The 19,327-nt window shown below is 44.3% G+C and overlaps 2 protein-coding genes across 2 annotated transcripts in view; one reads left to right on the top strand and one right to left on the bottom strand.

Moving 5' to 3' along the window:
- The first annotated feature begins 369 nt into the window (after nt 1-369).
- Nucleotides 370-1,311, top strand: LOC101683158 (olfactory receptor 10Z1). Its single transcript, XM_004775955.1, has one exon. It carries the CDS (start codon nt 370-372, stop codon nt 1,309-1,311), a length of 942 nt encoding a protein of 313 aa, XP_004776012.1.
- Nucleotides 1,312-4,891: 3,580 nt separating this feature from the next.
- SPTA1 (spectrin alpha, erythrocytic 1) overlaps nt 4,892-19,327 on the bottom strand; it is a 64,281-nt gene continuing 49,845 nt past the window's right edge. The window contains exons 40-52 of the mRNA XM_045086620.1: nt 18,741-18,839; nt 17,881-18,043; nt 17,231-17,307; nt 13,872-14,081; nt 11,900-12,196; nt 10,900-11,012; nt 9,769-9,786; nt 9,260-9,311; nt 7,906-8,093; nt 6,942-6,995; nt 6,416-6,562; nt 5,648-5,792; nt 4,892-5,136 (exon numbers count right to left, since the gene is read on the bottom strand). Coding sequence (XP_044942555.1) covers nt 4,987-5,136; nt 5,648-5,792; nt 6,416-6,562; nt 6,942-6,995; nt 7,906-8,093; nt 9,260-9,311; nt 9,769-9,786; nt 10,900-11,012; nt 11,900-12,196; nt 13,872-14,081; nt 17,231-17,307; nt 17,881-18,043; nt 18,741-18,839 — 1,713 coding nt within the window. The 3' untranslated portion in view covers nt 4,892-4,986. The remainder of the gene's footprint in view (nt 5,137-5,647; nt 5,793-6,415; nt 6,563-6,941; nt 6,996-7,905; nt 8,094-9,259; nt 9,312-9,768; nt 9,787-10,899; nt 11,013-11,899; nt 12,197-13,871; nt 14,082-17,230; nt 17,308-17,880; nt 18,044-18,740; nt 18,840-19,327) is intronic.

The following is a 19,327-nucleotide window of genomic DNA, read 5'->3' as shown; positions in this document are numbered from 1 at the left end:
GGTCACCGGGGGAATACGGGTGCACAGGGTTTTGGACCTGTGAACTGGGCGTGGTTGGGGATGAGTGCTTTACCTGTGGCATGCGTGTCTCTCTGTGTAGTGTGTGTGGGTGGGCGTGTGTGTGCACACTGTGTGTCCTCGCACACGGACACGTACCTGCACGCAAGTGAGAGCGGGTCCGTACATCTATCTGTCTGGTGCTGTCGATCCCTTCCTGAGGTCTGGTTGCTGTCCCAATGAGAGGTTCCTTTCTGAGTTACAACAGGCACAAAGAAAGGAGAACCCACCTCATCCTGCCCTCTAAGGAAACGAGGCACCTGCCGGCCAGGCGGAAGGCGTCAGCACACAGTTGACCAGGGCCCCCTCAGGATGGGTCAGGCCAATGCAACCGCCTGGAAGGGTTTTGTGTTCCTGGGCTTCTCCAGCTTTGGGGAGCTGCAGTTCCTGCTCTTTGCCCTCTTCCTACTTCTGTATCTTGCTACCCTGACCGCCAATGTCTTCATTATCGTGGTCATCAGGCTGGACAGCCACCTGCACACCCCCATGTACCTCTTCCTCTCCTTCCTGTCTTTCTCTGAGACCTGCTACACGTTGGGCATCATTCCTCGGATGCTGTCCAGCCTGGTCATGGGGGGCCAGGCCATCTCCTATGTGGGTTGTGCCACCCAGATGTTCTTCTCTGCTTCCTGGGCCTGCACCGACTGCTTCCTTCTGGCGGTCATGGGCTTCGACAGGTATGTGGCCATCTGTGTCCCGCTGCACTACGCCAGCCGCATGAGCCCTGCCTTCTGCTCCCAGCTGGTCGGCACCTCCTTCCTCAGCGGGTACCTCTTCGGGCTGGGAATGACACTAGTCATTTTCCGCCTCCCGTTCTGCGGCTCCCATGAGATCCAGCATTTCTTCTGTGACACGCCTCCGGTGCTGAGCCTGGCCTGCGGGGACACGGGCCCGAGTGAACTGGGCATCCTTATCCTCAGCCTGCTGGTCCTCCTCGTGTCTTTCTCCCTCATCACCGTCTCCTACGCCCACATTCTGACGGCCATCCTGCGGATCTCGTCGGCCGAGGGCCGGAAGAAGGCCTTCTCCACCTGCGTCTCACACCTCACGGTGGTTGTCGTCCACTACGGCTGCGCCTCCTTCATGTACTTGAGGCCCAAAGCCAGCTACTCCCTGGAGCGGGACCAGCTCATCGCGGTCACCTACACCGTGGTGACCCCCCTCCTCAACCCGATCGTTTACAGTCTGAGGAATCGGGCCGTGCAGACGGCCCTGAGAAGCGCCTTCCGAGGGAGACTGCTTCGTGGAGGATGAAGGCTCCCCCAGCGGCACCGTCTCTTCTGCGCAGGCTGGACTGAGACCAGGAACCCAGGAAAATGGGCCAGATGCTCAGGGTCTCCGATCAAAGCCGTCCTCCCCCTGCAACCCTCTGGGAGAGCCCTGTCCTGCTGCCTGCACTTGCCCAGGGCTGCTGGGGAACATGGAGCAGGGAACCCGCTCAGTTCACTGTGTTTAACTCGCACTGAGCTCGGAATCTGAACTCGCACTTTCTCACCATCACTGCAGAAGTCCAGCTCCTTAAGAATTTCCCAGCTGAACTGAACGAGTGGAGAGCAGTTTGGCCTGCTCGAGTTCAGAGCCGCTCTGGCTGGAGTCCCATCCAGGGGTATGGTACAGAGTGTTAAATTACTGCATAATTAGAGCAACCCACCTCTGATGCTCTTCCAAGATCCGTTTGAATGAGTAGCTTGAATGCTCTGTTAAATGAAAAGGTAGGCTGTTTTCTCTCCCCGCGGGGTTCTTTCCCCTTTATTATTATTTTTGTATCACTGTCCTCTGACTCATTGTCACTTTGTGCTCTTCCTTGTCATTGGCTTTCCCGGTTGGTAGATTGTATCTCAGAAAAGACGTAGATCTCATGTTTTCTTTGATACTCGTCAAAGCTCCGTGACGGCCTCATAATCTTGGGTGTTGAGGATTTCCTCGCTTGTCTCCCTCCCTAGCATGGATACCGTCCTGTGGGATCTGCTGGGGACGTGTTCACTTCCCGCCTGCAATATACGGTGCTCGGCCCCAGTGTGCTTAGGGACCAATGAAAGGGTAATGAAGCCACACGGCTGTCAGGCCCTATAACTTATGGTGTGATGCTAGGTCTCTGCCCCCATGTCCTCGTCTGTAAAATGGCTGTAACCTTGCAGTTTTGCATTGATTACTGAACAGGACTATGCATGCAAAGAATTTAGCACCAGACCTGGATCATAATGATCTTCCAATAGATGTGAGCTGAGTTTACTGTGAACGTACTAAGCAGAGTACGTTGGCTTTTAGTTTAGGGAGAGGTTAATTGCATGAAGAGTCAGAGGCTTCGTGTCTAAGGTAGTACTCGAATGTGTTCCTAACTGGTGGGTAAGTCTTGACTGCAATTAAGTGGGAAGAGAGTATATTCCAAAAGAGGGAATAGAGTAACTGAAGCTTTGTGGCGAGAGGCAGTCTAGGCCTGCTTCAGAGTGTGGTGAGCTCTCCAGAGGGACTGAAACTGTGTCCCAAACGATGCTAAGTTAGTTTGGGTGAAGACTTCTTTGCAGACAGGAGGTTTAATACCTGGCCTCAGACTTGATCCCTTCATCAGGGAGAGTAAGCCTCTGAGCAGAGATTAGAGTGGCATCTGGGAACCGATTTCGGAAGATTAATCCAGCTGCAGAGAGGATGACAGAGCCCGGCAGAGAGGGACCAGAGGCAGGGATCAGTAAGGAATCCACTGCCGTCGTCCTAAGCAGAGACCTGGGGACCAGAACCTGGAGAGTGGGGCAGGAAGATGAAGAAAATGACAAACAGAAGAGATTTTGAAAATGCAGGATTCGCATAATTCAGCAATGAGGGAGCACTGGGGCACGATTTGAGAGAGAGAACTTACATTAAGGGGGTATTTTTCTCAAATAGGAATCCAACTTTTTTCCATGCCCTCAGGGAAGAATCATAGCCTCTAGTTAGAACTTCATGGAAACTGAATTTGGGAGAAAGGAAGCCAGAGTCCAGAAAAGAGAACAGGTTGGAGAGAGGTAGGAGAGTCAGTCAGATGGCAGAAAGGGCCTGGGTCTCAAGCAGTGGGGATCACCAAAAAACTCAGGGATGTAGCTCTAGGGCGGGGGCTTAAACACAGGCTCCAATCTATAGATTGTAAAGGAAAAGAATTAGTAAGAATAAGTCAGGGGTTCCAGTTTAAAGTAAGTGAACAGAAGGTCAAGGGAAGATGAGTACCGGGAGGAGCTTAATCACAAATCACAAGGAACATTTGATAAAAGTGCTAATTGTTAGAAGTTGAGTATTTATAGACCTAACCAAGTTACATATACTGCTTCTGCATTTCCATTTCTGCTTGCGTGCCTAGGTGGTCAGGATCTGACTTCAGAGGGAGCTGTATTTGACGCCAACGGTGTCATCTTCTTATGGCATTTCGTTAGTTCTTCAGACAAATATTATCTTCTCTGGACTTTATACTATTCAATCTCTTTCATAAGATGTCAACAGCCCTTAGCCATAAAGAGCATTTCTTCACCTATCACATGCTTAATAATCTGATTTAGGTCTTGCAGATACTTGGTGGGGGTTGGGAGGAGAACACAACCATATTCACCTTGCCTTGGTTATTACAAGCTGGAGTCCCCATACTTCTTGGTAAGTGTGATATCAATGACACTGATTTTTGATGTGTTTTTTTTTTTTTTTCAAATGCAACCATTCTTGGTAATTCATAAGCAAGTTTTAAAAAAATACTTTCAATGGTCATGTTCGATAGGATCCAACTGTTGAAGCAAAAATCAGTAAAAGGCACTTATACATTATTAGCAACAGAGACAGCATTTTAGATTTAACCAAAATTCGTTTGAATGGTTCCTGAAAGAATTTGCCCCTGACTGAGGAAGGACCACCTTTTGTGCAAAGGATGAGACTGAGACAAAGTGGTAGTCAGGTGGCAGTATTTATGGGCTGGTGGTGAAGGCAGTACAGGATACCAGTAGTCTCACACAAGGCAGAGATGTGATGGAAGGATTCTCACTGGCAAACAACACTGTCGACTTTTACAAATCCAGACAGAATGTTGGCATTGGCCTGAACACTCTTTGGAGACAGCACTCCCTTTTCTTATTTGTTTGTTTGTTTCTTAATTCCTCATTTTGTGAATCTAACTCTTGGTCTAATAGGAGGCAGAAGTCAATCAAAACCTTCTTTTCATCACATTAAAATGTAAGCATGAGTGTGGGGCCACGGAGGGCAGAGGAAGCTCTGCCCAGCCACAGCCTCGTCGTTCTGAGATTAATGATGTCCTCTCTAATGCAGAAGTATGGAGAAAGGGCAGGTTGAGAAGAACACAAGCGTTGGTCTTCTTCCTCTTCCATAGATAAAATACTGGGGTCCTCCAGATCATCAGATATATTTTCAAATGATATATTTTCAAATGTAAGAATTTATACGCATTCCAAACCTCAAGAGAAACCATTTGTGAGTTACAGATGTGAGTCCTAGACTCTTTATTCATTCCGCCATGACCCTTGTTTGTGGTGTGACTAGCTTTCTATCTCTAGAGAACAATTATTTCTCAGAAATACAGATGCTCACATGTGTCAGTAACATTTGACTTCACAGTGCTCTATTAAAAAGAAATACTTTAAAAAATGAACTTTTTTTTTAAAGGAAATGTTTTATTTCAAAATCAAAACAAAACAAAGTAATACAGATGTGTAGAATCCAACGAAGAAAAAATGAAGAGCTTGTCCCCAGAGTAGTGACAGGTTGCATACAAAATGAGCCTGTGATGCTTCCTCTCCCCCAGCTCTGGGAATTCCTTCTATCCCCCAAGCCTGATATGTGTCCAGGTGTTCTAATAAGTGTAATAAATACACACACACCCACACACACAAGACGGTCTCCCTCCTCCCCCATACCTTCTGTCCCTTCCTCCCCCAGTACTTCCCACCACACCAAGATTTGCTATGATTCAGGAAAAGCTGCTTCTCCGTTTCCAAAGAAGGAATTGGTGAAGCCCACATAGTCATAGCCGGCAAGATGGCTTTTGCCTCGTGGGTCCACATACTGCTGCATATGTGAGGCACAGAACTGCACTTGTTCTGGGGTTAGGGCCTGAAAAAAAGCAGAAAGAGATACAGCCATAGGGATTAAAAACAGCTGGCTCCTTGGAGCTGGCAACATACCCCGAACCTGGGACCCAGGGGACAGAGAGACGGGGGAGCAGCAGCCTGCCCTGTTCCCATCACAGACCTTCTCAGAAGTCTATAATTTCTAATGCATACATCCAGCTCGTCTTCTCAACTTAGCCCTTACCTGAGGAGTCCTATCTCACTTGGTCTACACACTTCATCCCATTCCCTAAATTTAGGTTATTCAAGAAGTGGGAAAAGAAATAGCCTTAAAAATTGAGTTTCAGAATTGGAATCGACCCTTATGGTCATTAGAGAATGACTTTAATTTTCAAGCTGGGCCAAAGCAAAATGAAATGGTGAGAGAAGCAAATGGTCACTTGTGCAGGACAATGTTCGAACAACAACAAGATGTGCGGGGGAGAGTAGTTGCCAACGGTGGGCCACCAGGCCCAAGACAAGTTCAGTGACAGTGGACGCAACTGGGATCTGACCTGCTTCATGTCCTCTTTGGTAATATAGGCCTTGCCTTCTGCCAGGGCTTGGAAAGCATTCTCAATTTCATCACTGGACTTGATGTTCTCGGACTCCTTGTCGATCAGGAATGAGGTGTAGTCCTCCAGGGAGACATAGCCCTTCCTGTGGGAGAAATGGTTTCCTCACTCTGAGACTGTGGGCTGCGACTTCTACTTTGACCCCACTCCTCATGCCCTTGTAGGAAAGTAAATGCCGCTTCCCAAGCCCCAGCCGCCATGCCCACAAGAGCCCTCTGACTGGACTCTCTACACAGTCTGGGGGTCTCCATCAGCACCCATTCCCAGGCACTTCAAGTTTTTCAAGATTCTGTCATCTTTGGCGTTAGAAAGAATTCATCCCTAACGGTGGTGCGATCTCTCCATGACTGTACTCCACCCCCACTCTTGTCAGTCGACCTCCAAATCATGCAGGTCTCCTTACAACCTTACACACATGGAAGGATTCTTCTCTCAAGGTTCATTCTCAGAACCAGGTAAGATTCATAAATCAAGCAGAAAACAGGGACTGAGGAAATGACAGAGGCTGTGCCTGAGTTGGAGTCAGCGCCATGAACTTCTGAGCTAATCCTGCAAGGCATCAAAACCTGCCCAACTCACATAGGATAGTCTCTGTCTTCCTATTCTCGTGATGAGTTGGTACGGTGTTTCTTGGATCATTTTACCCTCTGTACTTGTCCCTCCAAACCCCAACCCCTACGATGGTCTGGCTGTTGGTCTTCTTCTTACCTCCCAGGATCGACGACATCCAAGAACTTCTCAAACTTGGGCTCAGGTTCATCCTCCTCCACCATGGGCAGGTAGTAATTGAGCCCTCTCAAGCAGGACCGGAAATCTTTGTGGCTCAGGCGCCCGGTCAGATTCTCATCAAAATGTCTGAAGAACAAAAACATTTTATCAAGTTCAATAGAGAACCAGGTTAGAACAGAAAAGAACAGTTCTTATTGGGTCAGCTGAGGCTTTAACTCATCACAGGTCATCAGAATGGAATGGGGAGCTTGCCCCTGTTTCTGAATTATTTTTAATCCAAGGAATGGAACAAAGACAGTAAAATGTTGAGCATGGGAGAAATGTATTTTCTGAAGTCCAGGAATCTCATAGACCTATTAAAAACCATGGCATGCAGGTAATTAAGACATCTAGGTTTTCGTTTAAGATCCTACACCAGCACTGAGGGGAAAAAATTACTTATTTGGAGATTCATTTTGAATGGGTTGGAAAATAAAGAACTGACCAGCTATGAAGTTATACTCACTTATATGTTGTGCTAAACTCCTTTAGTGTCTCCTCACTCACGCCTATGGTGTCTCTGAAAGGAAAAACATACATTAACCCAAGAAATAAAACAGAAAAGTAGCAAAAGACATGCCATGTGGAACAGAGAGGGATGCTAGTGGGTATTAGGCTACTCGGTCATGTAATTCAGGGGTTGGCAAACTATAGCCTATGGGCCAAATCTAGTCTGCCACTTGCTTTTGTACAGTTTAGTGAGTTATGAATGGGTTTTTACCTCTTTACATGGTTGGAAATGATCAAAAGAGGAAGTGTTCCATTAAACATAAAAATTGCATGAAATTCAAATTTCAGTGTCCATAAATAGAATTTTACTGAAACATGGACATGCTCATGAATTTGTGGGCTGTCAATAGCCTGTTCTCTCTATGACAGTGAGTGAGTAGTCACAGCAGAGACCACAGGACTCACCACAGTTGACACACTTATGATCAGTCAGTCTCTCTATAGGAAAAGTTTGCCAATCTCCGATCTAGACAATAATGCTGCCATTATTACCAAGACCTAAAGCTGCTTTGATGTAATTAATTTATTTAGAAAACAAAACAAAACATGTGAATTCTGCTCTTCTGGCTCTACACCTTGGATATTTCTTGCATTCTAGGCATTTGAGAGGGACTTTACAAAAGGGATGGTCTCCTGAAGGGACTACTTAAGATGGAGAAGGGACTCTAAGAACTGGGTGATGAGTAGCTTCAGTGGGATAGGAGCATGGTCTCCTGTTTCATAATAGACTCCCAAATAAAAAGAAATAGTCATTCTGTGGGACAGAAAAGAGAGAACGAGAATTTTGATTCTGGAGATAGCTTGTGTCCTATCTCTGAAGCAGCTCTTTCATTCAGCACCCTGATCTCTAGATCCTGGGGCTAAGTTCCAACACCTAATCCCACCCACACCCTGCAACCCTGGTCATGGGTCTGCAGTACTTGGCTTGGATCTGCTGTTCCAGGTTGTGCTGCATCCTCATCCCCAGCTGGTGGAGCTGGTCCCACTGTTGGGCCAGCCCGATGGTGCTGTACTTGATGTCCAGGACCAGTGCCTCCTCCAGGCTGTCTCCCAGATCCTCAATCTTGGTCAGCTGGCGCTTCATGGCCTGGATCTCCTTCTGCTTCCGCTAGAAAAGCCAAGAAGGAGAGACCAGTCATGCAAGGTACTGGCTTCAAACCAAGGGATGGTAGAGAAGAAGCCGATGAGCTTGAGTTTCCTCTAATTGTTTTCTTTTTCTTTCTTTCATTCTTTCTTTCTTTCTTTCTTTCTTTCTTTTTTTTTTTTTTTTTTTTTTTTTTTTTTTTTTTTTTTTTTTTTTTTTTTTTTTTTTTTTTTTTTTTTTAATTATTCTCGGAACTCTTCCTGTCCTCTGTAAAAAATGAACCGCTCAGGAAATCCACTTATTTGTTCCTTGCTTATGCAATGGGGGAAGGTTAGGAGATGTGACTTCAGTCATTCTGATCATGTGTAATATATAAATCTAAGGGTTAGTAGCTACATCTTGCAGCAGAGAGGAGGTGTACTCCCAGGACACCTGCATGGCTGGTTCCTAGCAATCTGCGCCTCGAGTTATCTGCACTGGGGACTGGCTAGCTCCAGCCGGCTCCCCTGCCACCCTGTGGACAAACTTCCACAGGACGTACCTGTCCTCCAGGCACATCTGATGCCAACTGCCTGCATCCAGGCCATGCTTTCTCCTGAGCAGGGGAGGAGGGGAGGGTTCTGAGGATGAGGGAGGATGGAGATACTGAGTGTACGACATGGTGCAAAGGCTTGTGACCTTCCAGGGATCAGTCCTACCTGACGGCATCTTACTCTTCATTATCCAAGGCCTTTCATATGGGAGCAATTAGATTTAATTAATTAAATGTTCTCCTTGAGATGGAGCAGAAGTGAAAATACGGTTAAGAAACACTGTTCTAGCCCGTTGCTTCACTCAGCTGTTGAGAGACCACCTGGATTTAATTATATTATCAAGTGATTGTCAATGATGACAGCTTCTGCACCTGTTTTCTTTCTTAATTATCACAGTGACAGTGACGCCTGTATTATGAACTCCATTGTATAGACACAGAAGTCGAGGTTACTGAGGTAAACCAAAGGCCGTGCCCATGGAGCGGCAGTGAGAGGCTAGAACACAAGCCGCTGGCAGCGCTGGAACTAGACCCCGAGGCCCTTGACCTTCTGCCTGGGGAGTTTACCTAGAAGTACTACGGGGGTTGCCTTTAAAGCGTTTCCTTGCACTCCTCATAATTCTGGCCATATCTCAGCTAATAAGCAAATGCTACTTACTTTATTTGCTTCCAGCTGGGATTCCAGAGTTCCTGTTTCTTTGAGCAAAGACCTAGTTGTGAACCAGATATCAGAAGTCAGTATTTCACCCAGACAGACCTATTCCAACACCCTACGTTTCTCTACTCCTGTGTCTATTATATGGCTCCTTTGAACTGAATTTTCACACCAGATTTTCAGGAAACTGAACTGTTCTGCCAACTGGCAAGCTGCTCGATGGATGGGAAGAGAAGGAAGGTCTGCTCTTGTTCTTCGTGTCTGCAAGGCTTCGGTCCCTTCCTCATGGCTCTTACTCGACACATACCCTGAACCTAATGAGGTTCAGACGCCCCCTAGTGGGATGCAGACAGTCTGACACTCAGCGTTCTCTCTCCATCCCACCTTCAGTCAGGTACCCTCTGGGTCTGATGGTGATGGAGGAGATGACGAAGATGCCTGGGCGCTAAGTCCTCCTCATTATTAGTTTTACAGAATAGAACAAAACATACATAATAGCATAAGATACTGACCCGTCCAGAAAATAAGCCCTGGGCATGGAGGTCCGGACAGGAATCAAATGAGAGAAAAGAGAAATCACACATTAACACAAATTACTTCAATGATCTTCTTTCCCTAGATTAATGAAATATTCTAAATCTAATAGGAGCCTGTTTTGCACTGCTCCCGGAGTCTCTCCATCTTGGAGGAACTCAGAGCCTCTGTGCAGCTGCTGTGTTAGGATGAAGACCTCTGGTTTCAGGTGATGTGCTCAGTGCTGGGCACATGCTGCCGGGGGATGGATGAGGGACCAAACCAGAGGGACAGGAGGATGAGCTGTGCTCCCTCTGCCTTCTGCCCGATGACTTTTAGCTGTGACACAGGTTTTCCTTTTGCTCACCATCTGGTTTTTCTTTGTTGGGTTCGTAGGAACCGGATATATCACGGATTGTCTAAACCACCCCTTCAACTCTCAAAAGTCCCCATTTCTGATCCAGCTACTGGATAGGGTCCACCAAGTTTGACATTTATTCTAATGTATTACAACCTTCCAAGTCTCCTCTTTTCCAGGTCATTTGCCCCGGAGCATGTGACAAATGCTATTTTCATGTAGAAGACATTCTGCCTCTAATAAAAGCAATTAGCGTAGAGTATCTCACTGATTCTCACCAGGGCTCCGTGATCAGGCAGCATGATAGCTTCACTGCAGGTGCTCACAGTAGGCTCGTGCCCATAAATACATATGTGACCTTGAGTGAGTCCATTTGTCTATGGAACTTCTTAACACACTTGGAGGCAGAGGTAATCACATCTGCTCTATACAATTTTCAAGTTTGCAGGGAGAGTTAGGGAGGCCATGGGTATAGAGGCACTTTGTAAAGTGCAGACATAAGGGCCTATGTTATTTCAGACTTAATCACAGGCAACAGGAATAAAAAATGAGAGTATCTAGGCGAGAATACGGACGTGTGGACAATGGGCAGTGACATGACATTCTCTTTTCTTGGTTTTGCAAGGATTACTTTAGAAAACCATCAGTTCCAGACTTGAGAAGCACTCACAGGATATGGTGAATTTAGAACCACATAAGTGCTGTAGGACCCCTTCCCGCTCCCTTCAGGCATGTATTTCATCCCCATGCTGATGCAGGGGTCACTGTGCACCTGGTCTCCAAGATCCACTGAAGGAAGGCGCTGGCGTTCTGCTCAAACTCCTGGCGCATCTCAAAGTTCTTGACCTGTCTCGCTTCTTCCTTTTGCAGCTCCTGCTCCCGTTCCTAAAACCCCGAATCACAAATAGTGGCGTGAACATTGAAGACCTTTCTTTGCAGTGAAATAGCTGGTTCCTACACGCGCCCCTCTCCCCAGTCTAACACGTCTTCCGGAAGCATGTGCTACCTAGGCGCTTGTATTTCCTCCCGACCACCTCTCCTTGCAAAGGGGCGGGAAGCTCCCCTCACACCCCAGAGTGGTTGCAGGTGTCACTAAGACCAAGCCCAGTAACAAATAAGCTAGTAATAAAGGCAAATCGTCCTCTTCTCATTTTTTTTTTTTTAGGTGAAATCTTCATTTAAATGAACATAAACACAGCCCTAAAGGGAAAAGTAGCAACAAGCTGCCGCACCCCACACCCCACCACTGTGGTCTCTCTCTGACAAATAAATAAATAAAATCTTTTAAAAAATAAAATAAAATTGGTGGTAGTTGGGTGACATTTTTCTTTGTGAAACTTTTTAATGTTCTCCATAGTTTCTATGATCAATAATATTATACACATAAAATTATACATAAACACATTAAAAAGGCACTTTGGAGGTAGGTATAAAATAAGGTTGTAGGGAATCTATAGACTGTGAACTTATACACGAACCTCATGAACTTCCATACCCCGTGTTTAGAGCCACCTCCTGGAGCCGTGTTTGCTTCCTTGAATCACTGCTCAACAGCCAGAGGCATGAGAGTGTCTGAATGCTGGGGCGTAGGGTTGTACCCACCAAGAGCATATTTCTGACATTTCCTTAGACAGTTCCTATTCGTGACTGCTGACCCAGCATACTTATTAACTGTGTCCTTTCTTTCTCAAAAGATCCCCCCACAACTTGTACAATACATTGGGTTGTCATGCTCACCACCGTGAAAGAAAGCCTCTGTTGTGTGCCGTTACCTTGATGATGTCAGACAGGTTCTTCCAGAACTTCTCTAGCACCTCCATCGTTAACCACGTGTAAGGGCTGGAGGGCACATTTAAGGCCTTAATCTGCTGGTCCAGCTCCAGCAGATTGTTGAAGTCAGATTGGGCCCCGGCCAAGGAGGCCAGAAAGGCCTCATGATCCTTCTGCAGCTGCCGGACCGCGTTCAGGGAGACACAGTGCACAGGCTCCGACAGGTCCTCCTCGGCATTCTCACACCAGTGGTTGAAAGCGGAAGCCTTGTGTGCAAATTCCATGAACAGCTCCTCAGCCTGCAGAGAAAAAAGTCATCTCCATCTTTCCTGATAAAGGCCATCAGCAAGAGAAAAGACTGAGGATTAAAAAGACCATATTTAAGTATTTTCAGGGTCAGCTCTCCAAGAGGGCAGAACTGAAACTACCGAGGACATGAAATCAGTGGGCGCATGGGTGCATCTGAGGCACTGCCCAGGTCCTGGTCCCCTGATGTGAAACTAGTCAAGTCTTCAACATCTACAAATAAAGAGGCTGAAGGACTCCTAGAGTTGTTTTAGCGCCAAGAGTCCAAACGAAGCAAGGTCCATTTCCAGTGATGAGATTTCACGGTTTCTTATTCTGAAGTGTGTGCCCTCCTTCTTCCTGGCACATGGCGAACATGTACAAGTAGGCATTAAATGAATGAATGGGTGAATCATTCAATCTGAGATCACTGATGGGCTAGGCCACTCTCTCCCATTCTGCTGGCTTCTTCTTTCTCTCTTCTGAAGACAACGCCTCTCTGGTGTCTTTTTGTCTGTGCCAAGTCCTTTTCTTGCTTTCTTTCCAAAATTTATTCAGGGCTCAATCCAGTTCCTACCCTCTAAACTGTACCCTTATCCCTCTGTTACGGTCTGGAATTATCCAGATGCTCTGAATGACTGAACTGTCTGAATTTCTGAACAAGAGAAATAGTATGGATTGTTCCAAACAGTAGGTGACCAAAAATGGTTTTAGATTAAAATGTTCCATAGACTTAGGGTCAGCAGTTTGTATTTCCCAAGAGATTTATCTAAGACAAATGTGAAAATGAGTTTTCATTCCCAAATATGGAGGTTAAGGAGGAGAAAATTGGTCCAAATGGAAGATGGATGTCAAAGGTGTTAGACCATTACATCTTACCCTGTACTCCCTTCGGCACTCTCTTTGTAAAATGTAAAATACAGAAATAGTTGATATGGCCCCTACACGGGAAAGACACAAAAATCTATAAGGTACCTAGTATCACTTCCTTAATATTATGCATTGTCTCTGTATTTTACAAAGATTCTATAAGCAGGAAATCAAATGACAAACCTCTTTGCAGAGGTTGAAAGTTAAGCAAAATAGAATAAATATGTAAAACATGTTTCTATGTAGAACGCATATATGTGTGTAAAGTTGCCCATAAGTTTATTTAGTTTTTCACTTAGGACTTATTTCTGTAGGTACCAAGCCCTTCAATAATTAGTTAAGGGTCCAGACTGACTGATTTTTATCTGTGTGTTTGTTTCTTAATTCCCTTTCCCGCCTACCCTGACTTGCTGCCTGGTACAAGACTTCTTATGGTCTAGGAATGCTCGGTAATTTCACTGAGCATCTTGACTTCCTTTTATTATTGATTATTTTTTATGATCGGCATCGAACCTTAGCAGCCACCAGTAGACAGAACATTGTCATCACATAAGCCTATAGAGAGCTTAGTGCCTTGTACTGCATTCTCAGGTCCATGATCTCTCTCAATGGTTGTAACACAGACCAGCAGGAGACAGTGGTAATATAGTCATATTTCACAAATGGAGGAATCAAGGCTCAGAGATGTGAAGTGACATATACAAGGTCTCCCAGCTCAGGGCAACACAAGATGAGAACTCAGGTTTCCCTTGTTGAGTGCTCCTTTCATTTGGTTAGAGGACAATGTAAGGAAAGCCTTTTTTTTTTTTTTTTTTTTACCTGCTGTAGGGGCAGCTGCTTCTCTAGCAACTTCTCTTTGTGGGCTGCAGAGGCTTCCAGCAGCTGTTCCCAGCGCCTCAGCAGAGCGTCATGGCGCTGCTCAATAGCTTTGGCCTGACTGTGCTGAGCAGCCACCAGCTGGTCCTTTAGGTCAGTTATCTCTGACAGTCTGTCTCGCTGGAAACTCTGCAGGCTGGCATCCAGAGTGTCCTGGGAAAGACCCAAAGAGGAGCTGTGAACAGAGAAACAATGTAGGTTCCCAGGGACCATTCAAACCTGGGTTCCACCAGATGTTCATCATGGACCAGAGAAGGTCTAGGAAAGAATTAGAGGGAGGGCCAAGCAAAAGGCAACATAACTTAGAGACCTACATGAACATTTGTGGCTGGAGTTATGGCTAAGTTCTGGTGGATGCATGTTCTATAATCAGAGCTTAGGTTAGCTATATAATCAATAATAAAGGAATGTTGCAGCATGATATGATCTTCATTTTTGGAGTCCAAACTAAATGCTCCCCACAGCTCACATCCTTCCTCAGTCTCTTACATCCCCTGTTAGATTTTGTGTTCTGAGAAGTAGCAGTGCACTGCTAGAGATCTTGGAAGTATGCACACTAACAACAGATCCCCTAGAGAGGGCAGTTACACATTTAGTGTGGTGTTGATATCAAAATCACAAAATTCTAGACACTATACTTCCAGCTTTTACACGGTGGCTTGTATTTAAATAATTCTTCCTTTGAGAACAACTTTAATTGTTGGATAAAAGTACAACACATCAGCTGTTTAAACGAGATTGGTACACAGCTAAGGTCACTGGACTTCCAGGAATCAAAACTCTAGAAAGGCAAAATAGTAGTAAAATTAGAGTAATAGTCTCTGTCACCCTTCCCTGTGACACGTGAGCTGCATAGGTCAAGAGACTGAGGGAAAGCAGCTGCTCAGAGCTCTTGATAATCTCATGGGACTAAACAGACAGTTTCTGGGGAACCAGGCAGCCAGGACTGGAGCAGTGGTGGAAAAAATTTGGTTCAATATTCTGCCTGTTTTCCCCTTGAGGCACCCATGGGTTCCTAAACTCTATAGGATAGGAGTCCCAGAAGCCAAGCAGAAAACAGTCGCAAAGAGTCAAAGATGCTAAGTAGAATCCTCAATAGCATCACAGCACTTAACTGAGGACACAGAGGAGTAGCACCAATTAAAGGGATTTAGTTGAACCCCTAAGAGGCCCTAGAAGTAAGAGCTACCTGAAAAGGTCAAGTCCTAAGGAAAAAAAAAAGTCTCTCTCTCTCCCTCTCTCTCTATATATGTATATATAGGTAGATAGATATCTATATATATATATATATCTTGAATCATTTCAGTCCCTGGCCAAAACGTAGGGGGGAAGGAGCAGGGGAGGGGGAGGGTACAAATGTTTTGAATCAAGTTACATGACTTTGAATGTAAATGAACTCACTATTCCAATAAAATGATCAAAGTAGACAAACAACACTCAACCCTGAAATTTTAGGAAGCACATGTAAAATATGAAGACACTCCATGTTTTTGTGTTTATTTCAACATCATTCATATTAGCTGCAATATGGAAACAATCTGTGTGTCCATCAACAAATAAACAGAAGAAGATGTGTTGTGTGTGTGTTTGTGTATGTGTGAAATGGAATACTATTCTGCCATGAAATGGAAGGAAATCCTGCCATTTGTGACAGTTTGCATGAAACTTGAGAGCATATGTTAAATGAAACAAGTTAGAGAACCACAATTGCTGTTGATATCACTCACCAGTGGAATCTAGAAAGGTCAAATGTAGAGAAACAGTAGGCTGGCGGTTGCCAAAGGTTGGAAAGAGGGGGAAATGAGGAGATATTTGTCAAAGAATACAAACTTTCAACTACAAGAATCACTAATTCTGGGAATCTAATGTATAACATGATCACAGCTCAGAGTCCTGTATGATATACTTGAAACTTGGTAAGACAGTAGATCTGAAATATTCTCAAAACAAAAAAGAAGTGGTAATTACATAGTGGAATAGACGTGTCAGCTAATGCTCCAATGGCAATCATTTAGCAGTGTATACATGTATCAAACCAACAACAAAAATATAGGATATAAAGACATAAATGTAAAGAAATAAAAGAAAACAACCAAAGGATGGAAATTGATATATACTTCAGAAACAAAATAAAATAAAACAAACAAACAAACAAAAAAACCCTGGTACTCTAGTATGTGAAGAAGAAAACTTTAAATCAAGAAATGTTATTAGAGGGGCACCTGGGTTGTTCAGTGGGTTAAAGCCTCTGTCTTTGGCTCAAGTCACGATCCCAGGGTCCTGGGATAGAGACTCGCATTGGCCTCTCTGCTCAGCAGGGAGCCTGCTTCCCACCCCACCCCCACCCCCCACCTGCCTCTCTGCCTACTTGTGATTTATGTCTGTCAAATGAATAAATAAAATCTTTTAAAAATATTAAAGAAATGTTATTAGAAAGAACATTTCATAATTAAAAGTATCAATTCATTAAGATGCTTTATAATTTGAAATGTCAACACAACTGTGAAACTAGCTTCAAAATATATAAAAATAACAAAGTATTTAAACAACATGATTAACCACCAAAATCTGACAGGTAATATAAACCACTGTAAAACACACACATTATTTTCAACTATACATAGACTATTCACAAACAGGCCATTTGCTGGATGTAACTCAAGCTTCCAGAACAATATAGAATGTGTTTTTAAAATAAAGTGGAATTAAGCTAGCCATACACGTCAAAAAAGAGAAAATTCCCAAAGGTTTGGAATTTCAGTGAAATAAACTGTGGAATAGCCAACGAGTTAAATAATTAGTTAGAAACAACAGAAATATCTAATCTGAGTGATTATAACAGAAGTAACATGGGAAATTGTGAGGTCCAGCCAAAGCACTGTTAGAGGGAAATTTATAACCTTACATCAAAATGATAAAAAGGAGAATGCCTATATATTTGATGTTCTAAATGTTTACCTCAACAGATTTTTTTAAATAAGTTAATCTTAAAGAAAGTAAAATAAAATGATAAAAATGTAAAAAGATATTAATGGAAAATAATAAAAAATAACAAAGAAAATTTAAAAAAATTGGTTATTTAATAAAAATCATATACTCTTAGCAATAGCAAGACTGGTAGGAGGGAGAGGGAGGAAAAACTGCAAGTTACCAATATTGGGAAAGGAAAATGTAACAATATCTCATATCCTACAGATAAGAAAACCACAGACTTGGGGAACAGGATAATCCTAGTGTTTAACTTCCATGTATGTGGGCCATGGACGTGCTTGGCACCTGCCCAGGAGCTGCCCTTTCCTCACCTGCTTTGCCAGGAGAGTGAGGGAGGCAGCGAGGTCTGTCCCATTGCCATTGGTCTTCAGACTTGCTTCCTTCTCAGCTAGAGAGCAAAGACGATTGATTAGAGGGGAAAGGTAGCTGCTCTTGAATCAGCCTTGGTAAGGAGAAAAGAAATATTTATTCTAGGTCACAAGAGAGCCCCCTAACTTGGGAGTGGATCATTTACTGGAAGATGGGAGTAGTAGGGGCTGATGGGTGGGTTGTTTGGACATGTGCAACATAGAACTGACTGAACAGAGCTAGAGCCAAGGGAACTTCTGAGTATCTTGAGAAAAAAGAAAAGAAAATTGCAGATTAAACATAAGTTGGGAGTAATCAAACACACTGCTTTTTAAAGAATGTTTTGCCACAGCTCTATCATTTTGAATATCACAGATAAAATCACCAATTTCCCAAAAATGTGTTTTCTGGAATTCTGGTCTGCAGTCAGCCATCAGCATGTTTTCTGAGGTGTGTGTGTGCACACACAAGCACATAAATGTGAGTGTAATTATGTCCAGAAAGCGTAGGATTTGGTGAGGAGGGAGGATCTCTCTTCCCATAGGAAGTGAAAACATCCCAGAACCTATCAGTGGAACCCACCAGCACTTCTTCTGTCCCTCACACGTCATACCTATCCAGGCCTCCACCATGTCAGCCTTCCAATTAAACTGCTGAAAGGCACGATCGTCTTCCAGTTGCAACTTCCAAGCTTTTATTGCCATGGACAGAGAAGGGATCTTTTCTTTGAGAGACTCTATCTTGGCAGAAATCTTCTCCTTTTGCTGACTTTTCTCCTGGGACACCAAGGTGGAAGGGAGAAGAAGAGACAGATACATGGGTGGACGTCCAGAGCTAAAAGTTGGAATTCTTTACTATGATAAAAGAGGTGTCATTTCCCCCACTCCAAATATGTAACTACTCTCTTCTGGGTCTAATGCATTTATTTTATTTTTCGTCCATGCCTGGGATGGTTATTTCCACTCTAGCATTTGGGAGAGCTTCACATGTTTGTCTCCCCGAGTGTGGTCTTCTTAGCTGGAATGCCCTCTGTCTAAAGCTCTTTATGTAGCACTTAATCAGTGAGGATTTGTAAAGACAAGCATTTAAACAAAAGAATGATTTTCAAGTCACAAGGAGGTTTCAGTCTGGTCTTCCTCCCTAGTGGCGTACAAAGAAACCTCTTTATATTTTTACAATACTCTATAACCAAATCGTGCCATGAGCTCTTTATAAATGCCATGTTCTGCACACAGTGAGTAGGAGGGTCAACCAAGGACTGAAGAACATCTGCAGGATATACTTGAAAACTTGAAAAAAGAATTTATTAAAAGCAGCAACCGAAGAGATAACTATTTGCTCAGAACAAAAACAAGGTAGCTAGGCAGAGAGTATTAAAATTTGATGTGTGAGTTTTAGCGCTGCTCAGGATACTATATTCGAAGCAATCCCTTTTGGAAAATGAGCTTGGCCTGGAACCCCCGAGTTGCTCACCTTATTCAAGATGTCTTCTCCTTGAGCACATATATCTTGCACTCGGGTCTCATGGACAGCAAAGTCACTTTCCAGGGTTTCGTGCTTCTTTAGCAAGCTCTACATAAACGAGTCCGTGAGAATCAATACTTCCAAGCCTGGACAATCTAACCCACCCCCATTCTGACTCCCACTGACGCTCCCCACAGGGACGACTGAGCTACATGGACAGAACAGGGGCGTGTCCACTTCTCCCATCGTGCCGCTGAACGCTTCTCCTGAAGCTCTTCACTTGCCAAAAGTGGCGATCTTACCAGAAAAGAAAGAGACAAAGGACTACAGTGATATTCTTTCTAACTGACTGTGTGAACTTCAGCTTCTTTTTGAACTTCGGAATGAAAGTGTGGGTCAAGGTAAAATGTAAGAATTCTACCATCTTGAAATTTATATAATTCCATGAAAAGTTGTATCTAACATATAGATAATAAGTATCATCTTATACCTAGAACAGACCTAGGAGTGCCTGGGTGGCTCAGTGGGTTAAGCATCTGTCTTTGGCTCAGGTTATGATCCCAAGGTCCTGGGATGGAGCCCCAGACCAGGCTCCC

This window comes from Mustela putorius, unplaced genomic scaffold (assembly GCF_011764305.1).
Source record: "Mustela putorius furo isolate JIRA1106 unplaced genomic scaffold, ASM1176430v1.1 tig00000997_pilon_pilon_pilon, whole genome shotgun sequence".
NCBI classification, from domain to species: domain Eukaryota; kingdom Metazoa; phylum Chordata; class Mammalia; order Carnivora; family Mustelidae; genus Mustela; species Mustela putorius.
Note: the sequence above shows the minus strand (reverse complement) of the source record. Positions and strands in the feature narration are given on the sequence as shown.